Source organism: Pelodiscus sinensis, chromosome 1, assembly GCF_049634645.1.
Source record: "Pelodiscus sinensis isolate JC-2024 chromosome 1, ASM4963464v1, whole genome shotgun sequence".
Classification (NCBI taxonomy): Eukaryota; Metazoa; Chordata; order Testudines; family Trionychidae; genus Pelodiscus; species Pelodiscus sinensis.
The window spans coordinates 84,137,628-84,158,508 of NC_134711.1; the positions used below are offsets into that span (position 1 = coordinate 84,137,628).

Here is a 20,881-nt window from a genome sequence, read left to right on the forward strand (position 1 = left end):
GGAGTAAGTCTTCACTAATACTTACCCCTATTAAAAGGAAACTGCGGAGGCTGGAGGCACAAAACAACAAGAATCAGGAAATGCTAATGCCTGGGCACTTACACTCACAGATTTTGTTTTAGGGGCAGAGGCAAATAATTATCTTGACAAAGTCACACAAGTTTCCAGGGAAGGTCTTGGCCAGACTTTTAGGATTTTTCTTTAGAGGACAAAAAAGCCTAAGCCTTCACGAAGTATGTATTATTCAATCTAATGACTGTGGGGTATGGACATAGACTAAAAGTGGCTGTCAACCCTTACCACATCTTCTGATTCATCTATTCTTTAATGGGAGGCGACTTCTTTATCAAGTGAATTTTTCTCCCTTTTGAGCAGGCTGACAGGTATGGTTTGCCCTATGGCAGGGATATGCACACCCTCAAAAAGGCCAGCAGCTGCTCATATTTCCTGTGTGCATTGGCAGCAGCTCCTGGCAAACGATTACTTCAGGAAACAGAAACTATGTTTTTCTTTAAATGTAGTGCACAGTTGGTCAAAACTCTTCTGGGATGAAAAATTTTCATTTGGTTTGGAGGGTGGGTTTTAATGAAAAATGTACTGAATTAAAGGCAAGAAAAGGAGATAACTCCTTCTCTCCCCCCCCCCCCCATACATAGTTTTTCAGTTTGAAGCAAAATTAATTTTTTCATTTAGTTAATTTTGAATGTTTTTCATAAACATGAAAAACCCAAAATGTCTGAACAAAAAGTTTCCATTTCTTTCTAATTGTTTTTATAAAAAAATATCTTTTCCAGCCAGCCCTACTTCTCAAAGTATAGCCTTGCTTATTTCTTGCATAAAGGCGGCATTCCGTAGACAAGTGCATTACTTTGACAGTGTGATAACCCTGTAACTCAGCTGGTCTCGTACTTGTCAAGTGCTGGTTCCATCTAATCAGGTCTTGTGGTTGGAGGAGAGATTGAAGTCAGATATAGGTGGTCAGGACTGGGACAAAGTCAATGCTGGCACCAAAGTCCAGGCACAGGCTGGGGTCAAAACTGAAATCAAGAATTTATAGATAAAGCCAAATCAGTATCACAGATGAAATCCAAATGCAGGCCAAAAGTCAAAGATGGATGGCCAGAGTCTGGGAATCAGGAAGCAGGGCTGAAGTGTGTGTTATAACTGATTTGGAGCCTAATCAGTATAAGTGCATGGCCAACACTGGAATGAGGCCTATGAAAGGGTGGGATAGGAGCAGAAACCACCTCCAGAGCAGGCGGGGAGTCTAGTGAATCTGTTCCATTGAAAGAAACTGAGAGGATTCGTAGGCAGCAGTGCAACTACACAGGCTAATCTACAGCTCTGTGTTGGTTAGGGAAATACCTGACCTTGGAGGTCAGTTGAGATGGGCTTTGCTCAAGAATTGGCTGTTGTCTAGGCACTAATCCCACAAGTACAACTATTATGAGACATGCATGACAGCCATAGAGGGTGTTTGCAGCATTTATATCATCAGTTAATAGCTCGTTGAATAGACCCTGTCCTTTAACAGCTATGAGATTTTTTTTGCCAGCATTTGCCATGCAGCAGAACGGATGATCATTTAGCCCCTGTTATTCACAGATATATGCATACTATGTTTGTAATATAAGTTTACACAATACATTTGTGTTATATTACATTGCAAATATTCCAAATAGACAGGAACATATTACAATTTACTTCATAAAAGTTACTTTAAGAAAGTGAATATGTAAGTATGCTGCTTATTATACTTGAGTGTACTAAGAATATATGGTAAAAGCTAAAGTTATGCCTTTAGAAGAACTCTAGAAACAAATAGCAGTCTCTGAATCGTCTTTAAATAGTTTCTTTATTAAGATCTTCCACAAATATAGTTTCCTAATTCAATGGAAAATATGTTCTGCACATGCAACATGGAAGGCTTTATCAAACCCAAAAATAAATTTCTACAGCTTTAAGATGCATGGAAAGCAGACATATTTTGCTGAATCTGGATATAACTTTGCCATACCTAAACATAATTATTTTTATGTTCTGATGCCATAAACAAAGATTTTTAATCACTTCACCTGTTCATTCACTCTGGAGTGTGATGGTCCATGATGGATGAGAATCTTCACAATATCTACATCTCCTTTCCAAGCAGCCAAGTGTATAGGAAAATAACCTTTGTTATCTGCCACGTTAGTTGATGCTTCATACTGAAGTAATTTGATAACTACATCCCTGGAAAACAGGGGGAGGAAGGGGAAAATGCTAAAAATTGAGAGGACAGCTTGTTTTATAGAGTTTGTACACATTGTCAAAATGTTTATTCTTAATAACAGATGAGCCAAATCCCACAGTCATTCATGCAAACCTACTGAAATTAATTTGCTTAAAAACTGACTACAGACTGCAAAACAAGCTCAAAATGTTATGATTAAATGTTATGTTTGTTCTTTATTTTAATGACTGAATAAAGGGGTTATTTACTGACAGTAACTCAGATGTATTGGAGCATAAGATTTCGTGGGCAAAGACCCACTTCATCAGATGCATGTCATCAGATGCATGTCATGTTGGTAAGTAAGCCCTTTTTCTTCTTTGTGACATTGCCTCCACAGAGTTCCATAGCAAGAGATCATTGAACGACAACATACTTAGGTGTTTACTAATCTCTCTGAAAATCCTGTTTTCATTTTTAGTTTCTTATTTTTCATCTACCAAAATCAATGAGCGATGACACAACTTCATTATTTTTCATCTGTAGCTGATTTCTATTAACATGTTTAAATTATATTTTATAGGACTTTCCATTCTTTGTAAATAGAAGGTGCTCGATATAGCCGTTAATTTTTAAGTAAAATTCCATATTGATTTCAACAGGATGCTCTGCTTAAAAACAATAAGGTCTGAACTACAGTTAGTAGGTATGCTAGAAAATAAATCAGTTGTGTCTTACCTGTACATTTATCTTCTCATAGAATTAACTTCTATTAACTTAGTCAAGGCCTAAGCCCTAAATACATTAGCTACATTCATCAGCTAATACAGTAGAGGCAGTTCTGGACAAGCAAACACTGACTCTTTAAGAGCTGGCATGAACCAAAAAAACTGAGGAGTACTCTGAAAGCAGATTACAAGAAACATTATTTCTTATGTTAAGAACTTAGGCCTTGACTAAAAATATAGGCAAAACTAAAACCTGTGGTCCCTAAATCTGTCCCAAATACTGCAAATAAGGACAATGATATAATGTTAAATCTGGACAAAGGAAGGAGAAGGCCTACAAGATGCACCCCCATATTGTCACTGAAAGATCACTTCTGGATTCAGAAGACATGACAAATCTGATACAGGGAGGCCAAGTCAAGGTTTCAGTCCAATGGTCCATTTACCTACCACCGAGAAGGTCAAACTGTGCGGGGTGGGGAGAGAAAAGGCCACATGCAGCAAGGATAGTCCTGCTAGCTTCTTTGCTCCAAAAGGAGTGGACCCAAGAACCGAGTCCAATGACTGCTGTGTGTTAACTCTTTCCTGGTAGAAGAAAATAACAGAGGTTTGGCACGATGTGGGCTCTTAGGCCTGGTCTACATTACATGGGAAGATCAAAGTAAGATACACAACTGCAGCTAGATAAATTATGTAGCTAGAGTCAACGTACCTTAAATCCCCATCCACACAACAGGAGGTTGATGGAAGTAAATGCTCCCATCGGATTTCCTTACTCTTCATGAGGAGTAGGAGTACTGGCACAGACAGGGGCGCTCTTTCAGTTCAATCTAGCAGGTCTATATTACACCCTCTAAATTGAACCCCAGAAGATTGACCTTGGCAGCACTGATCTTCCATGTTGTAGACATGCCCTTAGGTAGCCAACACTTTGATATCCAACAAAAATGTGCCTTGAATTGCATGTGGCTGATGGGCATAGTTAACCTAGGAATTGTGTTTCAGGACCACAGTAAAGGTACTCAGTTGAGAAAATATAATACAAACTACACTGTTTAAAGGATAGCAGACTATACTAGTAAAAACTTAAGAAACATAGAAGATAACAAATGGAGTACTGCAGCAACTTGGATTAGGTCCAATATTTATTCTATAAACAAAATATTTTGCTCTAAATAAACTAAGATGGAGTAGTAAACAAATGAATATTTTATACTTTTGTTGTCTCCAAATCAGACGTACCAGCTAAAATTCAGGGAAAGCTAAACTATTTATGAGCGGGGATAGCCCAGGAGTTGCAGTTTGGGCAGAAACAAATTAATGAGGTCTTGGGGATAAAAGTTGCCTAAACAATATACTTTTAACTGAACACTAAGCAAGAAAAAGACTTGGGAGTTATAACAAACATATCCAAGAATGGTTTTGAACATACAATAGAAAAACTGGATAGCCATTAGAGACATATTAAAGGAATGCATTATATCATCCTCTAAATGGCATATTAAAATACTAATATCTTTTAGTACACAATGATGAACATTGGCAAGAAAAAAGGATCATTGGTGAGATATAAAAGGTACAGAAGAGAACAATGATAGAAGTGGTAGAATTAACTGATAAAAAAGTATAATTAGAATAGTTCTGATTTTGATTTTAATATGTTTTTCATACTCTAGGTACCCCCCAACTCTTTACAAAGCACTGTTTGCTACTGATAGGGCAGTGATTGGAAGGTCAAACATAGCACCCATTTATGCATTCAGTGGTACATAATCACTATGTCCCGACCAACATATTTTCTTTTACTAAATTAAGACTTTGATATTCAAGGTTGTTTGTTATCTTCTCTTTCAAAAAGTGCAAGGTAACATTAACTTCCTATTGACGTTTATCAAAAATGTAAAAAACAAAAAACGGATGTCTTTTTAACAGCTCATTTAGAAAGTATGTACTATGGATGCCATGAAACTGATAGGATAAAAGCTGTTTTGACAGGAAACAAGAAACAGTGGTCATGGACCTCTAAAAATAAGTTAAAATAGCTTTAAAGGAGTTTAAGAGAAATGCTCTATTTGAATGTGAATAGTCACATTAAAGCAATGTTAAAGGTGCATATTCGAAATCAGAAACAAACATAATCAGAAAAATGACAAAATTAAGACTCCAGTAACAATGTTGATTAGGCTCCACTGTGCATCCTGTATATTTTATAGTAACCTACAAACTTAACCAGAAAAGGGCAGAAATAAACAATGAAATATATCTGCAATACAGCCAAATTATGTTGCTATAGAAAATGTCATTTTTAATTTATTTTTATTTTTATTTGCCTAACATTTAAGCCCTATATAATAGCATTTGCCTAAACCCTAACATTTTCATGTACCTTTTGTAATTTAATTTCATTTGCTATTTAAAATGAAAAGGGAAAACGTCATTTTCTATGGTTAATTTTACTGTAAATTCTTTTCATTACCATGTGAAAATCACACAGGATAATGAGAGGAGGGGGAAGGTTAATTTCCACACTGGTAGGTGGCTGTTTTTTGTTTGGCTGGAGACTAACAGGTTTACATTGTGACAACTTTTGTTACAAGACAGAGAGATATTTCCTTTTTTTTAAATAAAAGTAAAAGCTGAATATTTGGAAAATACTACAGAATGTAACAAATATGCAGATAACCTACAATAGCAGGATCTTTAGAAAACTTGCACTCTTATTTTGCTTTCTGTCCCTGATGACAAGGCAAGCAGTATTTCTGGACTATTTTGAAACCTTTGTGTTTCAGTACGATATTTAGAAATTCCCTCATGGTTTTTTTTCCTTCTGTGCTCATCCCTTTGCTCAGGAAAGTAGCTCTCCATTTGCCTGTCAAAATAGGTAGGCTAAATTTTCATTGTGATCGCTCAAGAGTGGTGATGGGGAGACTAAGGTTTCATTAGATGTTTCTAAATCTTACCAAATTATAATGAACATGCTCAGCAATGTGAAGTCAGTTGGAATTAAAGTTGCTCTGAAACTGTCAGGAAGTACTTGTACCCTGGATTGTGTCCTATGTCCATACCAACTTTCATCTTTCAAATTCTAGCCATTTTTACTGTAAATCTGCCTTTGACTTCAATGGAAGCAGAGTTAAGCCAACAATGAATGTGTCTGAAAATAATATCTCAAGCTCTTAAATAAAAAACAGCATAAGATATAAAAACACTAACTAAATAGATAATGTAAATAGACCTAAAGAGTCCACATATCCTTCTTACCTTCCAGAATGCTAATATGTTACTATGATTAGCCTGAAGTCTATCGCTGAATCTGGATATCACAACATTATGCTTCTGCCCAGTTTTTCACTTTTTAAAGTACAAAGTGACAGTTCAATCCTCAGACTGAAATATTCAGTCAGACTAAAAAAATGAACATTTTTTTGCAAGCTACCTTGATCTTCTGACAACTGGGAATGCATAGTTGCACAAGAAATAAATTATAAAAAGGCCCATGATGTTTCTGTTTTTTCAAAGAGATAGGCTAAATCTCAGTCTTGTGCAAGAACATATGCAAATGAGGTGCGGCGATGAATATTGCCATGCCTCATTTACATACCTAATGAACTGCAATTGTTGCGCAAGGGGCTTTTGCGCAAGAAGGAACAATCTATACTGAAAATAAGCGGCAGAACGGTTCTTGTGCAAAAGCCCCTTGCACAAAAATGGTGGCTCATTAAGTATGCAAATGAGGTGAGGCAATATTCATCGCTGCATTACATTTGCATATGTTCTTGCACAAGACTGGGCAGTATAAATGTAGCCATAGAGTTTAGTAGACTACATTAATGACTTTGGGCTAATTCTAGGGAGATAAATTACAGAGACAGACTATTTGGAATCTAGTTTAGGAGTAAAACCTGGAGGATTCACATTATTTGCTCTTGTGTTCATTTAGAAATAAAATTAGTACTTATAGACTGTAAGAAAAATGTGGTCTACAGTAATATTAGAAAAATGACAGGCTTGTGTAAAACAAATAATAACACATAATACATATCCAGCCATTCCTATACCACCATACCTGTCTACATCCAACAGTGTAACAATTTGTAACTAAATAGACGAGGAATACAATTATTCTGGGTCTATGTTATTTTATTTAGATCTGACCCAAAAACCCTTTGAAGCCAATACAAGTCTTTCCGTTAATTTCAGTAAACTTTGGATCAAGCCCTTATCTCCAATCCAGATGCCCAACTTGTCTTCAAACTATGGGAAGCCATGGAAGTACTAATATCCACAATAAAAATGGGGTATCCAAAACAGAGATGATACCAGACTTGATCACAGTCAAACAAGAGCCAGTGGAAGAATCAAAACAGAATCTAGAACTCTGATTAGGACTCTCATTTCCTTGTTCTGATTGTTAGATCATACTGTCTCTTTAGAACCAATTACATAGACTCAGAAATGTTTCTGTAAATATGCCTCTTGAGAAAGGAGTTTAATATAAATATTTTCTTAAGTCAATTTATTGGACTGTTTTCACCCATGTTGAGATGAAGAGGTTACTTACCTTGGACATTAACTGGAGTTCTTTGAGAATGACTGCTCCACTCATATGTAAATGTATCTTTGATTTGAGACTTTTGGTAGTAGTGCCCATTCAGTCTACACATGTGCCCACACTATTTTTGTGCCCCATACCAAGGGTATATACAGCAGTGTCAGATGAACTGTCCTCAGTTCTTTGTTTACTGCAATGTCCACAACGCCAAGACACTGAAGCAGAGGGAATGAAAGTTAGGTGGTGGAGCATCCATAGGGATAAACAACTCAAAGAATTCCAATTACTGCACTAGGTAAATAATCTCTTATTCTTAAGTATTGTTTCTATTTGTTCTCTAGCTCAGAGAACTCCCAAATAATACCTTCTAAGGGTACATCTATACTTACCATAAGATTGAAACTCCAGAGATCGATCTTCTGACGTTCGATTTAGCGGGTCTAACATAGACCACTAAATTGAATACTGAGGGCAACATCCCGTACTGGACGTCACCAAGGCTCAGCTTTAGGTAAGCCGACTCTAGCTACGCATTTTGCATAACTGGAGTTGCATACCTTAAGTCTACCTTCCTGGTCTAGTGTAGACTAGGCCTAAGGAGATGGGTACTTCAGAGCCAGATCTAAGACTGACTGGAAACTATGGAACCACAGGAGACAGATACCCTAGAAGTGTAAACTAGACCATATTATTTAGAAAAGGTGTGAACCAAAACACATGTGGCAGATTTTCATGTTTCTACAATAGCCTGAGGGCTCTGCAACATCTGGGAGAGGAGTGAACATCAATGTATTTGTTTATATAAAACATTGTGGTGGTATTTTCTGTTAGAACTGAGGCACACTTACCCTTGAGGTGAAAGGCACACCACTCACAGCTCTTTTACACTTATATACAGTGGAATCTCTTCACGAAACCAAAGGTTCTAAGGTCTCATAGACTCATAGGCTGCATCTAGACTGGCATGATTTTGCGGAAATACTTTTAATGGAAAAGTTTTTCCGTTAAAAGTATTCCCGCAAAAGAGCATCTAGATTGGCACAGATGCTTTTGTGCAAAATCTTGCCAGTCTAGACGCACCCATAGACTTAAAGGCCAGAAGGGACCATTATGATCATCTAGTCTGACCTTCTGCACAATGCAGGCCACAGACTCTCACCCACCCACTCCTGGAATAATCCTCTCACCTATATCTCAGCTATTGAAGTCTTCAAATAGTTTAAAGACCCCAAGATGCAGAGAATCCTCCAGCTGTGATCTGTGCCCCATGCTACAGAGGAAGGCAAAAAACTGCCAGGGCCTCTGCCAATCTACGATGGAGGAAAATTCCTTCCCGACCCCAAATATGGCGATCAGCTGAACCCTGAGCATGTGGGCAAGACTCACCAGCCAGACACCCAGGAAACATTCTCTATAGTAACTCCTATCATGCCTCCATTGGCCTATTTACCACTGATAACGAAAGGTCAATTAGTTACCAAGATCATGTTATCTAAGTGTGCTTCCCACCACATCACCAATGCATCCATGACTAGGGTGAGTGCTGGCTGTGGTTTGGGAAAGGAAATTCCCACACAAATTGCCTGTGGGTCTAGCTGGAATGGGTAAAAGCAAGGCAGTAGCTTAAAAGGCTTCCTTCTCAAGGTTGGTGTATGGAGGCCTAGATGTCCTTGTGTCCCTCAGGACATGAAGACTACAACTGGTTGGTTTAGCCAAGAGCCCCAAGCATTCAGTGGGAGGCAAGAGACCTAAAGCCATGAACTCCTGTGCATCATAATGCCTGTGGACATCGCATTGGTGGCAGAATCTGTTGAGTCCAATGAGGCTTATAATGAGCAAAAAGGCACAGCTGTTTTGCATTTTTCAAATTAGGGGTGAGATCTTATTGCCCCTGTCTCTCCTTAGCATTGGCCACATCCACAACTAGGGATATTAAAAAGCATGTAATAGGGTAACCATGTAACTGCTGAAAACCTCAGTGGTTACATGATTACACATTCTGTAGGCTCTGAGCCTGCAGCGAAGTCTCCCCAGGAGCAGGGCTGCCAGCCCTTGCTGGCCCAACTCCCAGGAATATGGCTTCACTGCTGCAACGAAGCCACCTCTCTCAGGAGCCGAGCAGGCAGCTTTTGTCCACTGGGCTCCTGTGGAGGGGACTTCATTGCCCTTCCACAGCAAAGCTGTCTCTCTAGGAGGCTGAGTGTAACCAACACCATTAACCAATAAGCATCTGCTTATCCATTAAATGGTTAGTCATGTACACTCTAACATCCCCAACCCCACTCTGCCCGGTTGAAGGTGAGTGAAGGTGAGTGAATAAGTACTCATAGCCTTAGAGGACACAAGGAAGATGACGATGCTGCAGCAGGCCCTGAGTGTTCCTGACCTTTCAGCTCCCAGGTGGCCTCCCTGATGGATGATAGCAGTGATAGAATCATCATGCGTGTGGTGGCAGTCCTTTCTTCCACCTGGACATGGACATCTATCGAGGTGCCGGACTTGATGCTAATCATGGTGCCAGGCTGGGTGCTGAGCACAGTGCTCACTGCGGTGGTGGGTATGGTGCTGGAGCCACATTCTGACCCTCTTGAGGGTTTCCTGGACAAAAAGGAAGATCAGAGGCCTCTCATCTTGTCAGAGGCTACTGATACAAACTAGGAACTGGGGCCCTGGGCTTGACAGTACCCTCAGAGTGTCCAAAAGGGCTACTGTACTGGGGTTTTCCACCGAGCGCCTGATGTGATTGCTCCCAGTGGGAGCATTGAAATCAATGCTGATTTCTTTTAGATATGTAGGAGTCTGGCTCTGAAACAGAGGTCAAGCCTTTGAAGGCCAAGAAAGCACAGTACCAGATGGTGCTGAAGTGTAGTGCTGGGGGGAATGGTCCCAGGAGGAGCAATGCCAGGGAGATTGGTCCTTGGATGACCAGTGTCGAGGCAAGATGGATTGTTGGTGAAGACTATATGCCTCTGGACATTCTAGTGAGTGCAAGCATTCTAGTGGGTGCTGGGTCTGGCTCCTGTGACAGCCTGTGCACCAGTGACGATGGAGAGTGGTAGGCGGTCATTTCAATAAAGTCCCTTCTGCCTGAAATGGATGGGTGGCATTTCCAAATCTCCTATCTGGCTCTCCCACATCAGGCAGTCCACAAGAACCAAAATCAACAGCTCTGTGCATGGTTCACAAGGCACCGATTGTTCACAAGGCACTGTGGGGTGTCCTTCATGAGCCTCATCACCTTTGGTTGTTGGTGATGACCCTCTCTCTGGCTGCTTCTGTTTCTTATATTGCACTGGAGAATATGAATGATGTTGAGAGGTCACTGCACCAGCAATACACAATGGAGACTGGGGGTGCCAGGAAGTCTTGAGCACCAGGGCATTTGGTAGTGCCATACTACCCTGCACTAAGGATAATGTTCTGTGCATTGATGTAGTCGATTTTGGTGGTGGGCCAAGTTACACCTGTAGAGGGTGAATAGTTGACTCCATAAGGAGTTTGAGCCTAAAGTCTTTTTCCTTTTTCATGCAAGGTTGGAAACCCCTGCAGATCTTCCATTTGTTTGTTTGGTGTGCTTCATTCAAGCACAAGGCAAGATTTGTGAGGGTCTTACCAATAGGCTTCTGGCACAACGCACGGGGTTTGAAGACCTGGGACTGAGTCATGCCCCAGTGCCTATTGGGATAATTTGCTGCCCTGGCTTGCTTATGGTCTAGAGGTCAGTCTGACCATCTTGGGGGACTTTCCTGGGGTTGGCCCCTTAGAGTGCATGTTATGACTTGATGTTGCCCTCCCAGATCTTGCTCAGGTCCAACCTGTATGATGTCAAGGCCCTGGGAAATTCCACCATTAGCAATCCCGCAGCTGCCGTAAGCTCATCATTAACCATACTGAAGGTCAATAAATGTAGTGCTGTATATACACATTCCTGGCAACTTAGGGAGTGCTTCAAACTTGTAATCTTCACCCCACCCAATAACTTCTTTCCAAAGAAGAAATAGAAGCCCCACAGGAAGCTGGAAGTGAAGACCTCAAACATTGGAAGCTGTGGGGGAAGAAGGGAGATGAAAGGTATCTGTATAGAGGGGGAGTGGCCGCCCACTGGGAGAAGTCCCCCTTCGCAAGCCTCTGGGGAAGAGCCTGGCCCCAACTGATCATGTGACCAGAAATCAAGGGGTTTGGCTAGCAGGATAAAAAGCCAACTTAGAAGTTCAGTCAGGCCCCAGCTGCCAGAGGAACCAGACGCCTGACCTGTGCTCTTGCACTGGGAGGCTGCTGAGGGCTTGCAGGAGGCTGAGGACTGGTTCAGACCACTGGGACCCAAGACGTCCTTTGACTCGGAGGAATTACCAGCAATGCAAGAACTGTTTACCCCAACATCCCAGAAGGCCTGTTATAGGACCGGTAGGTGCAGATGGGAAAATGGGAAGTAGCCTCGAGATAGCCAACATTAGTCTGGCCAAACTAGAGCTGATGTCAGCGTGCTGTGGTGAGGATCCCTGCTGATCCAGCAGCAGGCTGATCTGCTGTTGTTAGGGTCCTGGGCTGGGACACAGTGGAGCGGGTGGGCCTGCATTCCTCCCTGCCATGCAACCCCCAGGTGGTAGTCTTCCACCTCTGCTACACCAGGCCAATAGCCTGTGCTTGTCGAATCTCCGCTAGAATGAGAAGACCTGATTGTTTGAGTTTCCCGACTTTGACTACTGATTATTTGTTGCCCTGCCCTGAAGCAGGGCCTGGGCCACTTTACTAATTGTGTGTTTGTTGTCCCTCCCGTGTGTCGACCCGAGTCCCAGGACTAGAGTTGCCAGCCCAGAAGTGGGAAATTGACCTACTAACTGTTGCTTTGGTCTGACCACAGGCCTGAGAACAAGGATTACTGGAACTCAGTGAAGTGAGGCAGAGTGGCCACCCCCGACCATCCCCTCAAACATTAACAAAAAATAAAACTAAGGAGGCCTCTATCTAATGACTAAATTAAAAAATAGCTCTAAAAGCAGACTTGTAAAGAAGTGCTAATTGCTCAATCTGATGCTAAGGCTATTGAGAAGGGACTGAGGGCAGTTTGTTTTATACTCCCTATAAACACTCAATATGAGGCATGAGGATAGTTGGGGTCCAGGTGCAAATAAAATGGGCACTGCTACAAAAATTCTCTAATCAAGGTCATATGGGGTGCATGAACACCTGAAATGGAATCCATAAGGACAATAATACTCAAAGAAGTCAGTGTTATGCTACATTCATTAAGTATACCCAGAGAAATATGGCCATAAATATGAGGCAAATGGCACTTACCTGTGTCCATTTAAAGCTGCATGGTGTAAAGCAGTGTAACCCGAACTGTCTGTGCAGTTTATATTTGGACCTCGCCAGATACTGCAAATAAAACACAATTGTAAAATTATTGCTTTTAATGGAAAACAAAAATGTTTGATGAATGATGAAATTATAATATGAATGTAAAGGTTCCTGCAATAGAAATAGCTAATATATCAGGCACAAATTATTTAGAAATGCCTTCTATGTGGAAATCGACATACTGAAGTTCAAGTAATTTATTTATAAAAATCATTTAACATATGTTCATCTTATGGCAATCTTGAACTTCATGTAGGATAGTTCTTAAAGATTAATAACTACTCTGTAATTTCAGTCAGATCTCTTCTTCCAGTAATAACATTCTGCTACCTGGAATTTTCTACTAAATATGCTGAAATACACTGTGATTCCTTTCACACTAGTTTTTCACCAATATAACTTTGTTGACATGAGTTCAGTCACTCCTGACTTAAAGTAGTGTAAGAATAATTGTTGCCAATAACATCCTTTAAAGAGATACAGTCACTTTAAAAATCACACTCTGCCTGTTATATGTACTTCCTGCTTTGAAAAGTAACTCCTAAGATTATATAACTGAAAGAGCAGTAAAATCTATTTACCCTATTTATTCAATTTGATAACTTTGTGAATTTGATAGTAATTTGTGTATAGTCCACTTCATTATTTTTCCTTTGTAGTCAGTTTTCCTATTGATTGCCTCCATTGTTCACAAAACAATATGGGAATGGTTTTTTTAAGTAGAAACTTCAAAGTCAATGCAGTACCTGAAAGTATTTTCTGTTCATTTTAATTGATTAAATTTCATGCTATGTCCCTTTAAATTGTAAAAGCACTTTAGTATTGTATTACTTTATGCAGTGTAGCCTTTTCAGTACATGGAATTATGAGATTTGAGCAGCAATCCTGGTTCATACCAAGTATGAAAATACTCTTCAGCCTTCATAGACAAACAATATTTTTCCTTTACTTCCTTAGGAAATTACATGCTGAGTTTTCAAAGAAAATGGTCTGAAGCAATTCAGTTAAAAAAATTAATTCAGCATTTACTGTAGTTTTCTATGATCAAAGTCACCAAACTTGGCTGTGAAATGGCTAGATGTGTCTAAAAGACTTTTTTTAAGACTCCTACATTAGATCTGTGTTTGTGTCTAGAGATTACCTATTTTCATATTTCAATTATTTTTTTCAGTATTTGTGCCTGAACTATTAGTTAGTTCAGAATTATAAATAATTGTACTTTCCAGGGGGAATATTATAGCCTTTCTGTATAAATGACACTCAGGGTATGTCTAGACTACATGGCTCCATGAAATGAGGTTTACCAGAGCGGTCGACAAAGGCTTCCCTTGTCAACCGCAGCACGTCCAGACTGCCCCGCTGTTCTGCCAAACAGCTGATCGGCACAGCACGGTGGCCATTTTGATGTAAATGAAGTGGCGATTATTTAAATCGCCGCTTCATTTTCCTATGTCTAGTAAACTCATCTACATGGCTCCATCGACGGAGCCATTTAATCTAGACATACCCTCAGGGTGCATCTACACTGTGGTGCTAGCTTGAAATAAGCTATGCAATTTGAGCTATGCAAATTGCATAGCTTATTTCGAGATAGTCTATTTCAAAATATGGCGCTGTCTACAGAGTGCCAAATTTCAAAATAGACTGCTATTCCAACAAGTCCCTTAATCCTTGCGGAATGAGGTTTACCGGGTCATTGGAATAGCATGCCCATTATTTTGACTGCTTTTCAAAATAACAGGCATGCTGTCAAGATGCAGAAAACACTAATTTGGGATACCAGACGTATCCTGAAATAGCGCCGCAATCTAGACGTACCCTCAGACCTTTGCAGGTTCAGGCTTTAATTGTCTTTTTGGAAGTTAATACAAAGAAAAATCTATTTCTTTGTGTCCTTCAAGAATTATAAAGCTGTTTTTCAATTTTCCTATCTTCTTACATTAGACATACAAAACACTACATCTATACTTTTCTTACTCAGTCTCACTGTGTGTCCAATAATAGGATCTCCAGTCACTTTGAAAATGTTACTTCATATGTCATGTGAGCAACTTGCAGCTATAAAAGTCACCTTTATCTCTGGATCCTTCAATTAAAACAGTTAATTTCAGCTTCCTGAAGAAGGAAGAATTGAAAGGCATTTTGGCATATCAAAAAATTGACAAAAGAAACATTATTAGATGCTAATTCCTTTCTTCTAAAGCTGACACATCCACTAATTTGTCAATGATAATTGTATTTAGGCTTAGCCTCCAGACAAATCTGTCAAAGAACAAAATTTATTTTCATTCAATAGGAAAAATGAAGGAGTATTTCTGATTCGGTGCTATGTAGAAAAGACCAGAACAAAATTTGTTTTCATCTCATCCTATATGATTCCTTATTTTTAAGGTGTCAATTCATAATACTTGTTGAAAAGATACTAAATTTCTTCTTTTTTATTATTTTCCCTAAAAGTTATCTTTCACTGCTTATTATTTTTCTTTAGAGACAACTGATGAATGATAGAATGATTTATAAACAATTTCTCTTCTCTGAAATCAACACATTTGTTAGGCTAAATATATCCTTTAAAAGGTAGGGCAGGGTAAATATATTTGTATAGCTGTGAATATAGTATTTAAAATTTTACTGTTTTAGGGGTTTTTTACACAACACATTCAAAATACAGCTGAATTTAGAATTACTATTATTTAGAAAACACTTAAACACATGCACAGATATAAGTATATGCATATTTTAAGAGCCTGAAATACATAACTATTGTACAAACTATGTACTTTAAGTACAAAATTATTGACACCAATAGGACTACTTACATACTTAAAATAAAGCACATTGTAGGCTCAGGGCCTATATCATTAAGTTCAGACTGTACCAATGCCATGGCTAAAATTTTCAAAAGCATAGTTACTCAGAGGATAATAATTCCATTTTGCAATGGTTTCAAAGCTTCATATTTTGTTTTAGCTCTGGATTTTAATCAAAACAAAACCTTTGAAACATTTTTGTGAAATGAAATTGTATCACAAAAGTCTACTATTGCATTGAAAAGGTCAGGTTTTCAAGTCAACTCTCAGACATTCTCTCTCTTGCTACAAGTGACTTCAGAGCTGTGAAACAAAAGAGAAGCTAGCAAGCTGCTGCCAGGAAAAGCAGAGAATTGAGGGTGTCATAGTATTGTATCGCTATTCTTATTATCAGCGATTTCTGTGCTGTCTTCAGAGCTCAGTACCCTGACAGCCACCACCACTCTCTTCTCTGACTTCAGAGCTAGGTAGCTCTATTTGAACTTTTGTGGCAGCAGCAGGGTGGGAACATAAACAACTACAGACACAAGGAGTGGGAAAACGATCAGGTAAATTTGGGAACCGCTGTACTAGACTATGTGGTGAAAACCTTCCTTTAAATACATTTTCAGCAGTAAATTATTCAGATAATATATATGTCAGAGATGTCACGCTCTGAGACTTTTAGGATTGCTTAAGAAAAAAATTAGGGAGGCAGCTTGGATCTCCCTCCTTTTCCCCTGAAGAAACCAGGAAACTCTATTTCCCAGTCTCCTCCTCCATTGTGCTCCAACCCTGACTCCCCAAAAACAGAGAGGAAAAGAACTGGCCCTGAGAAAGCATCACTTCGATACCATCAAGGCACCTTAATTACCTTAGCCAGTTCTCAGCTTCAGCCACTTTCCTGGGTTGATCCACATTTTCTTCTCCCTCATCTGTCATCTCCCCATTGTCCTCCTTTGCCACTGTCTCCTCCTGCCCCTCTGGCTTCTCCTCCCCTGAAGATTGCTGCTCATTGAGGGTCTGACAGGAAGTAAGTCATGGGGTGCTGGCTTCGCTGACCAAGCCAAGGGATGTGTGTTGTACTCTGCCCCCTGTGGCTCTCCGAAGTATACTCTAGGTACCCAGATAATATTAATGTAGTCCAACAAGGTTCACATAGAGCAGTTACTGAGCAATGCACAATCTGTGGCTTGAGCAGGAATCCAGAAGTGCCCCAATCCTAGGGTTGCCAGATGGTTTAACCAAAAATACTGAACACCCTCTCCCCACACACAAAAAAAGGGGACATTTTCTCGTTGAAAAAAAGGGAGGAAGACCAAAGTTGTTGAGCAAAAAAAAAAAAAAAAAAGAATGCAGAGAGTTATTAACCAGCATGCCCTTTAAGAACAAGAGGGGCTGGGCTCTGCCTCTCCTGAAAGGCTGCCAGCAGCCCATCTTACCTCCCTCCCCACTCCAGGCCAGACAGCTCCCCTGCAGAACCAGTAAGTGATGGGGGGAGGGCTAGGCCCAATTGCTAAGTGTGTCGTAGGGTTGCCAGGTGTCCGGTATTGACCCAGACAGTCTGGTATTTTTTCCCCCTGACCAGAAAAATATATCAGAAAATACTAGACATTTTAAGTGTCCGGTATTTTCTGTTTTTTTTACCAGACAGGAGCCGAAAATACCGGACTGTTCGGGTCAATACCGGACACCTGGCAACCCTACCCAATCCATTCAAAATTGTTACAGCTTGCCTCCTTTCAGACCCTCACAAGGCAAGCCATAGTGCTATTTGCTTTGTTCATCAGACCCTAATGGTAGTAACTAACCCAGGATATGGTGTTTTTTCTGAAAAAAACCTTCAATTATGTCCACACTACAAAGGGAAAAACAAGTAGGCACCTAAAAATTGTATAGTGAAAAGCAGCAGATAAGGATCATATGATAGCAATAGATATTTGCTTTTAATAAATAAAATTTTTTTACAGGATTTTATAAACATTAGCAGGCTGAGAAAGCCCCGGTTAGAGAGGTTCAACCTATAGTGAATTTCAACTCTAGGCCTCATCCTGATCCTACTAGTGAAAACGCATCAGCTTCAAAGTTTAAGACCTTTAATTTGTTTATTTTTTCACAGAGCAAAAGTTACACGGATTTATTCTATTGCTAAAATTATGATCCATATTTCCAAATATGCATGTTCACTTTTACCAACATCTGATGTGCACACCCAAATTAGAATCACGAGTGCAGTTATGTACATGCACAAATTCCTGATTTGCATATGCTCATTCGGTATTAGTGTTCGTACAAATTGGGCACAAGTAAATATGTGCACACTTTTGCAAGTACACTTTTTAAAATGTGGGCCTTTCTGCACATTAAACACAGCACCGAACTGTTAAAATGCAAAACTGTCATTTTGACTCATTGTGAACAGATGAAATAGCTCCCATCTCTCTTTTATTTGATACATAGATATCACTTCTTCATTTTTAGTCCATTATATATGACTCTTTTCTAAGTTTCTTTTTATGAACTGTTACCAAAGTGCTCAAAAATGTTTCAGTATTTTTTAAATTTTTCACAGTTCCCCATTGAGTGGTAGCTTTAAGGGATACATTATTAAATAAAATTTATTCTTCTTCATAAAGAATGGTTAATTTCTCTTTCTCATAAGTCTCTATATAATTCAAACTACTTCACTTAATTTTAGGGGTGTATTTTTCAAATTGCTTCCCAAGAAAGTAGGTTTAAAAGCTTTAATGCATACCATTAGTGAATGAAATTGGACAAGCTACAATTTTCACATACAATATAGTCCAATAAATATATTTTGGACACAATACAGAGCATTCAAAAGTTGTGCATGCAAGGAGACCAAAAAAGCGCAGTGCAATTTTTTGTGGACAAGCTCAACTATAAGTTTTGAATTGACAAAAGCAGAAGATATCCTTAATCACACATTTTAAATCTTAACTGAAATATTGAAAAGGGCAATTGCACACAGAGTATTAAAAAGCCAAATCAATCAAAGAAAGAGCTGAAACTTAAAATTAAAAAAACAATCCAAAAGATAAATGTTAGAAGTTTTTCTTATTTCATTAGATACCATTATCAAACCAAAATATAGACTGACAAAGGGACTTTTTGAAATTGAAACACCACTCTATCCTCTTCTTGTGATGTTTTTACTTACTAAAATCTAAACTAACACTTTTATTGTTACTTTATGATTTTATATATTTAAAATTATTTCTTTCAGGTTCAATGATGCCTTTAGGCACTGTGCTAAGAGTGGTAGTGAGCAAAATGTGAGCACAGTAGGAAGGTTTCTCATCCCACAAGAATTTTTTATTTTGAAAAAAAAAATCCTGTCCTGAATAAGAACAAAAAGTCAATCTCAAAAAAAAGATTGGTAACTGACAAACAAAAATATTTTTCTGTTTTAGTCAATTGCAACATTTTGTTTTCATAGTTTTGACAGATTTAATTTAGATTTAAACCTTTTTTTCCCTTTTTAGACTTTTTTTAGGGAAAGTTCAGAGAGCAGTTGTACACTTAGGGTATGTCTACACTTGCACCCTAGTTCAAACTAGGGACGCATATGTAGGCATTTGAAGTAGTCAGTGAAGTGGGGATTTAAATATCTCGCACTTCATTAGCATGATCTCGCCGGCTCATTACTCTGCTCAACGGCTGTTTCGAAAGTGAAAGTGCACGCCAGGACACGCTAGTTTGAACCAAACCCCTTGCCTTGAACTAACGTTACTCCTCAAAAATTGAGGAGTACGTTAGTTAGAGCCAAGGGGTTTGGTTCAAACTAACGTGTCCCATCACGCACTTTCACTTTCAAAACAGCTGTTGAGCGGAATAACACACTAGCGAGATTATGCTAATGAAGCGCGGGATATTTAAATCCCTGCTTCATTGACTACTTTGAATGCCTATATTTGCATCCCTAGTTCGAACTAAGGTGCAAGTATAGACATATCCTTAGGGAGAGATAATCCCTCAGAGTTAATATTTTTTCCCTGTTGGAATTATGCTTTCTTCTTTATTTTCCTCTTTTGGAACATTTTTCAATGAAAATCCTGCAGGCGATAAGAAAAGAAATCACTGGAACAAAGTATTGATTGCAATATCACAGCCTTTCTATTAGGAAATACTGAGTCAGATGCCTCATTCAATCTATACTAAGAGAAAGAAAGCAAAGTTTGCATATCTGGCCTTTCAAATCCACCTGGGAAATAATACTGTTTGCAGCAACAATTTTACTCAGAAGCAAGATGACTGTATCCACATATAGGAGAGCCAATAATTAAAGGTTGTACTACCAATGGTCAAAGAGAGCACTAGAAAGTGTCAGAGGGGTAAGCCATGTTAGGCTGCATTTGACAAAAATGCAAGGAGTCCTGTGGCACCTTAAAGACTAACAAATTTATTTGTGCATAAGCTTTGATGGGTAAAAACCACTTTGCCAGATGCATGGAGTGGAAATCACAGAAGTAGGGAGATTTTATATGTGTGTGTGTGTGTGTGTGTGTGTGTGTGTGTGTGTGTGTGTGAGATAGTACCCACAAAAGTTAATGCCCAAATAAATCTGTTAGGATATGTCTACACTACCCCGCCGGGTGTATGGGGTGTTCAGGGAGGGGTAGCACCTCTGATGTACGGGCATGTCATGTCCTTTTAGGGCAGCTCATCCACCTTTGGTCCCCACTTGTCACTCAGCTCTCACCTGTGGCTCCTAGTAGCTGTAGCATGTGCAGCGGCCACACCCCGGGCAACAGCTTCAACAGGCTGGCTAAACCAGGTTGAGAGTAGCTGTCGGGTCATCGACCTTCGGTGAGATAGAGACTTGTCTATCCCGAGCATGTGAAGACAGACTCCGGCAGATCGAGCAGATGAGACCTACTAGAATAGGACCAACGGTCATGAAGGTGGTTTCTGCAAGCGATGTTGTATGCTAAGAGCACGGCAAGACATGAAAGATGCCCTGGTCAACCACTGCGCCCAGCCCATCTCCAACCGTCTTGACATTAGTCCTGCCATTGGAGCAAGATGGAATCTGGGAAGAGAGAGTGAGGCTGACAATTCACGCGCAAGTCTTGACATCTCGACATCCCCTAATTCCCATAAACCTTAAAGTCCTGTGGCGACGGGCGAGCGACGAAGCAGCAGGTGTGGATACACTGGGAGCTGTAGCCGCGGACCTGCACACAGGCGGCTCAGGTCTAATGGTCGTCTTCTTGCT

The 20,881-nt window shown here is 39.6% G+C and overlaps 1 protein-coding gene across 7 annotated transcripts in view; it reads right to left on the bottom strand.

Annotated features, from left to right (window-relative positions):
- ANKS1B (ankyrin repeat and sterile alpha motif domain containing 1B) overlaps nucleotides 1-20,881 on the bottom strand; it is an 823,383-nt gene that overhangs the window by 715,247 nt on the left and 87,255 nt on the right. For all 7 annotated transcript variants that reach the window (XM_075933985.1, XM_075933942.1, XM_075933974.1 and 4 more), the window contains exons 2-3: nucleotides 12,791-12,871; nucleotides 2,076-2,232 (exon numbers count right to left, since the gene is read on the bottom strand). In XM_075933985.1, the coding sequence (XP_075790100.1) occupies nucleotides 2,076-2,232; nucleotides 12,791-12,871 (238 nt within the window). The remainder of the gene's footprint in view (nucleotides 1-2,075; nucleotides 2,233-12,790; nucleotides 12,872-20,881) is intronic.